General features: G+C 36.9%; 1 protein-coding gene across 1 annotated transcript in view; it reads right to left on the reverse strand.

The window, feature by feature from the left end:
* FIG4 (FIG4 phosphoinositide 5-phosphatase) overlaps positions 1–6,000 on the reverse strand; it is a 102,827-nt gene that overhangs the window by 18,275 nt on the left and 78,552 nt on the right. Inside the window, exons 18-20 of the mRNA XM_044426684.1 lie at positions 5,701–5,848; positions 4,722–4,805; positions 381–576 (exon numbers count right to left, since the gene is read on the reverse strand). Coding sequence (XP_044282619.1) covers positions 381–576; positions 4,722–4,805; positions 5,701–5,848 — 428 coding nt within the window. The remainder of the gene's footprint in view (positions 1–380; positions 577–4,721; positions 4,806–5,700; positions 5,849–6,000) is intronic.

Raw genomic sequence — 6,000 nt, forward strand, 5'->3', positions numbered from 1 at the left:
TTTATTAAGCTATATTTCTGTATTAGTCCAATATTCTATTAACCCATTTTTCACTCCTAGCCGAATTACCTAGATTAATTTAAAACAGTGATACAGATCAAGTTCTTCATGGTATATTTTCAGCCTGAAATCTAATCAGTTACAAAATGTCTTGTTAAATTGCTTTTTAAGTACCACCTCTGCTTCTGAGGTTTCATTAAAACAACTGCAGACTTCTTAAAAGAATGCAATACGTTTTCTCATTGCTGAATGAGAAAAGCCTCAACTACATGATCAGGGATAAATCTTTCAGTAAGCTTTAAACACTAGGAAAAAAATTATGTTAAAGGAGAGAGTGAGATATCAATGTTACCCCCTTGCATGTTAACTCTGTTTCTTACATCTGATGCTTTGGCATTATCTCCCGCATCTGTTATTTTCACAGGTGTTGAACGCTGAGATGCAGCTCCTTCTTCTTCTTTATCAGTCCCAGAATCATCCTCAGAACTGCTGGATACGGCCTCCTCACTGGGCGGTGGAGGGGCACTAGCAGCTGTTTTACGTTGCAGCACTGTTTCTTCTCTATTGCTCTTGTTCCTAGAAAAAAATTACACTACATCCTGAGTTCAAGGAAAAGAGGGCTAGACTTGATTGCAATTACTGCCGATAGACTGTCTTGGATGAGAAAAGGAAAAAGAAAGTATCTTCTTTCTCGATGCAAAGAAGCCCAAATGTTTGGCTTTTCCTAGGTACTTTGTCAAGAAATGGCAGGAAGTGAGACAATTACATATCCTCCAAAATCCTGTGGCTGAAATTAGGGCTTCTCTTATATAGTAACCCTCCAATACACTGTGTTAACCATTCTTGTCAGTCTGCTGCATTTTATAGTCATTGACCTGGTTCACACGTAATGCTCAATTCCTGGCTTGTTTAACCCAAGAGTTGGCCAGGGTGTGGGGCAGTGAGCAAGCCTGTTGGCAATTAACCCAGTTAATGCCATAGTCCTAGGTTGTTTCATCATGACCAAATCGAACAACCCTGTTGTTTAGGGGTTAAACAAGCCAGGGCTAACCCAACAATTGCCCACAGTTTGTTGGCATTGATCTTATCTATTGATCAAAACCAAAGACAACAAGCACAGAATTTGCATTTGCCCTCACAATTCCTAGGTTAAGCAGCTGGGTCATTGACTTTGTAACTGCCTGTCCTCCAATAACTTCTGAATCCCAAGCAAGCTGACATATTAAAGAATCATACTTAGGTCTGCTATTTCTTTTCACTTTTCTAAAAATCAGACACAGGATGGGGAATAAATTGGATCAGAACTCTGGCACTGGAGCAGGGAGAATCACTGGTATTTTGCCACCCAGAATTATTCTTTAAGGAACATATTTCAAAACTCCATGGAAGGAAATGTTCAGACAATGTGTTAATACGGATAACAACTGTATTGCTCATTCTAAACAGTAGTCTGACCATGTGAAATATGCCACCTAGAGAACAGCCAGCTTAGTAGTGTATGAATAGAAACTCAGACAGGAACTTAGTGGCAGGAAGTGAAGTTTAGGTTATCAGAGACAACTCTATAAACACACACAAGAATAGGGAAGATTTTGTTGGATGAAGGGAATCATCTACTAACTTACAGTTCAGCCACAGAAAACTAAACTGCCAACCAGTAAAGAAATTTAATGATCAGGACTTATTTTGAAAACAGGGGTCAAAAAGCAACAAGTTCAAGTTTTTGAGCTATTACAAGAAAGAACTGGACTATTCTGTTGCTTGAGGCATATAAGGTTTAAAATGTCATTTTAGGGTTCCCAGGACATAAAGCCTTATTGAACTCTTGCACTCATTTAAGCAATTTCCTCTTTAGAAATAAGAAATACTATTCTCAGCAAATAGATTTGAGAAGATGACGAGAGGGATGAAGAAATAAACTGTACTTGAGATGTTCTTTTAAAGAAAGGGTTGGTAAAACAACAACAGAAACTATCAATGAGAACAGACTGGACGGACCAAAGATCTCAGAACAGATTCTTGTATATAGTCAGAAGAACAAGTTGTCCTTCTGGTTCAAACACACCAATAATCAAGATGCAAAAAGGAAACTATTTCAGAAGTAGTATCCAGAAAATCAATAAACACTTAAAGAGGTCTCAGCACAACATTAAACTCCATTACCTCAACTGCTGCTGCAAAAAGAACACCAATGTGCAAAAAGAGTTCAGCCCAGCAGCTACAGCCAGATTCACAATGGAGCGCAATCATAGTTTGGGTGCATGTGCATTCAATGAACTATTCCACAGAGCAATTTAAATTACAGGGAAGCACATGTGAACACTACTGCAGCAATAAATTCCATACTAAAGCCAGCTAGAATGACATATGTGCAGAAATCCTTTTCCCCAGCACCACCTATCAGAATAAAGAAGTCCATACATTGTAAGCAAAGAGCAATATACAAAAAAGACAACAAAACAACCTTTTTTTCAAGAGCCAGAGAAAGGATGAGGAAAGCAGGAAAGCATTTCTGATTGCTCTGCTATACATTTGCAGGAAAGCATCTCTGATCTCTCTGCATTTCTGATCTGTCTACCATCCTTCAACAGTCAACCAGGGCAGATACTAAATTGTTTTTGGCTTAATGGCCCAACTTCCTGCCATACATTAATGAGGCAAAAATGGGCTTTCTTCAAACTCTATTTGCCTTGTAAAGTTAATGCAGGGAAATTGGGAAGACATTTAAATTTACTATTTTCAGTTTTATTCAGTGGAGATGGTAAAATATCAGAGCAAGATATGCATGCATTTTCCCCCAGATTAAACTTCCATGTAGAGATCGCTCACAATGGCATTTTTTCCAGCTCCTGTTGAATTTCTGAAATGGTTTATATTCAACTCAAAGAGGCAGGGTTATAACTAATAAGTTTTTCTCAGCCTTTTTTCCACTTGGGAAAGGGAGATTCACTTTTCCATTGATATTGGACTTAAGTTTGGAATGCATGGCATGTGCTATTCCACAGATTACCAGTATTCATGGCTTTGTTCATAACATTTTAGAGTTTAAAATTATCCTTTATGCAGATAATTAGAGTTAAATGTTGAGAATAGTCTACAGAGGAGCATCATACTGAGGATTATTTATGTGTTATATGGGAATCCTTTATATATACCTGGGAAATGTTTTCCAAAATATTTTCTTAGGTAAATTTTTCTAGCTTCCATTTCTGCCATGAATAACTTTGAAAATGATACAACTTTCTATTAAGGAATGTGCATTTGGCTTTCTAGGTTTTGGGTTATATCATTAGGACTGTTTGCTGATGTCCTAAATGTTGGTCTTTTCTGCTTAGATTTTCTCCCATGGTTAATTTTTAAATCCTCCTATCAGGGCCCTCTGTTCAAGTGAATTGCACTAGGCTCCTAACACAGGGATTCCACTAGGAATCCATCTATTGTTAGTATTATTTGATGCATGCAGCAGATAGTATTGCTTCAATTACAGTTTGACCCATTTTTACTTGCTAATTTGACCTAATGGCAAAATCAGGCTTTAAAATAAGTTAAAAATGCTTTTGTGGCAGACTTGGACAGACATGTTGATTTTTTCTTTGGATCAGCTAGTGAGGAAAAATGATTTTTTTATTTTTTTTGGTACTTTTCTCACATCATGTAGTCATAACATTTGCAAGAGTCTAGGTTCGGCCCTGAGACTTTTACAAATTCCCATTTTCCCCAGTTATTGGACATACTTACTGAGGTTCATCAGTTATAATGACCCACAATAAATGTCTATAAATATCTAATATCAGTGAATAAATATGAAACATCAGGTCTAATGGAGCAGTGCAGCAGATAATTGGAATGACCTATTCCGTCCAATTAGATTGCTGCTTCAGAGTTGACATCTGAACTTTTAATGAATCTCATGTTACATCTTAATCAGTAAAATGTTTTCTGAATGTACTGGACCCCAAAATATCTCACTAATAAGGTTTTAGCAGCTGGAGATACAATACTGCTAACGTTTCTTTTGATCATATGTTTTCGCAATGTTTGATGTTGATACTTTTTGGGTGAAAGTTGTAACACAGATAAACTTTGTATTAAAATACTCTTGGATATTTCTGTTGTTTGTATTTGTTTACTATCTATCTGCTTCTTGGATGTCAAACATAAATAAATTTCCCATTGCATAAGGTGACTTATAAGCATCTCCTCTCCATTTTGCCTTCATGATAATACTGAGAAACAGGTTAGGCTGAGAGTCAGTGGGAGGCCTAAAGTTACCTAATGAGCTTTATGGCTAAGTGGAGAATAGAACCCTAGTCTTCTGAGTCCCAGTCAAACAATCTAACCACTGTGCCTCACTGGCTCTCACTATGTAATGCAGCCTCAGGCTGACCCAGGTAGGAGAACAGGGTGGGAACAGATAAAAAATCTCACTGAAGAGAAAAAAATGGGGGATTCTGTTCTCCTCCTCTGGCTCTGTTTTCTTGGATCTTACTAGCAGGAAGCTCACTGAAATCAACCATGCTCTCCCAAGTCAAGATTGTAGATCAAGCATCAGGCTTTTGTCCTTGTCCCACACAAATCTGGCTTCCACAAAAAAATTATTCACAAGAATAATAGATATGCATAATTGTTTCACAATTTCACATAATTATTTGCATCTTTAGTAAAACTGCACAAGTAAAACAAATGAATACGTCTTAGCCTTAAATCACTGATTTTCTTACCCCAGAACAGATTTTCCAGTTTCATCTGGTTTACGTACAGTAAATGGACTGGGATCAATGCCAACGTTCTTGGGCATAAAATCCCTAAAAAGAACAGGTGAAAGAATCAATAAGCAAATGCAAGTTAAGTTACTTTCATGAAAATAATGTATCACCAAGTGGAACTAGTGGCCACTTAAGACACAATTTCCATTAAAAAAAATTAAACAGAATGAAGTTGAAATTCTACATTCTCAAAATTATTTTGACAGTAGGTATGCAGCAGTTCCTAAGATATTTGTGTTGCTAATAAATACATATTAGCTGCTAAAAATTCAAAGACAAAACAAATTCAGTTGAAATGAAAACAGTCCTGGATAAAAGTTATATTTACTTTATTTCCCATCCGAATTAGGAAGTGTCCAAACTGAGCTTCATTTGATAAAAAAATCTCTCAATCTCTCTCTCTCACACACACGCGCGCGCACGTATGCACAGACTGATAGACACACAGATCCTCCAGGTCTATCATTGCTTGGTTCTGCCCCTTTCAAAAATGCCACATTATATTGATTGAGTGATGTTCCACTAAGCAAATTCATTTCAGATGAACTACTTTAGCTTCATGTCAGCTATTTTATGGCTGATTCACATGAACAGGTGGCCTCCACATGCACTGCCAAGGGCATAACATCTGAAAACAGCTGCATCATGGTAATTCCCAGCATATTTGGAAAAGCCTCTAAATGCATTGTGTAAGTGCAGCTCAATGACTGGGGGTTAGACATACCCCTACAGACTTTACAGAATTCAAATATTTTTAGAATGGTACTAGAATGTGAATAGCCCATTTTCTTCTTTGTGTATTATATTTCAAAGTTATAACTGGAATTAATGCCACTTATGGGAACCCATTTTAAAGGATGCAATTCCATTTGACTTTTGAAATGAGAAGTGCTGAATCTAAATGTCATCTTTTGAAAACCAAAAATATACATACCGTATGGAATTTGTCATCGCCAAGCAAAAGGTATCATCAAAACTGCTGAGTTCATATGGCCGAAAAAATTCATTATGAATGTCAATCTCTTCATCATACTTATGAAATTTCTTCACTATTAGCTTTCTTCTGTTTTCAGCACATGTCGCTAAAACAAAAACAAAAATCATAATAGTGTGTTTAACCTTTTGAATGGTCTGAGGAAGGCTCATCTTGGGATAACTATTGTGTATGTAATGTATACTGTCTCCTGCTACACAGAGAGAGAGAGAGAGAGAGAGAGAGAGAGAGAGAGAGAGA

This window comes from Varanus komodoensis, unplaced genomic scaffold (genome assembly GCF_004798865.1).
Source record: "Varanus komodoensis strain SLA01 unplaced genomic scaffold, ASM479886v1 scaffold1, whole genome shotgun sequence".
NCBI classification, from domain to species: Eukaryota; Metazoa; Chordata; class Lepidosauria; order Squamata; family Varanidae; genus Varanus; species Varanus komodoensis.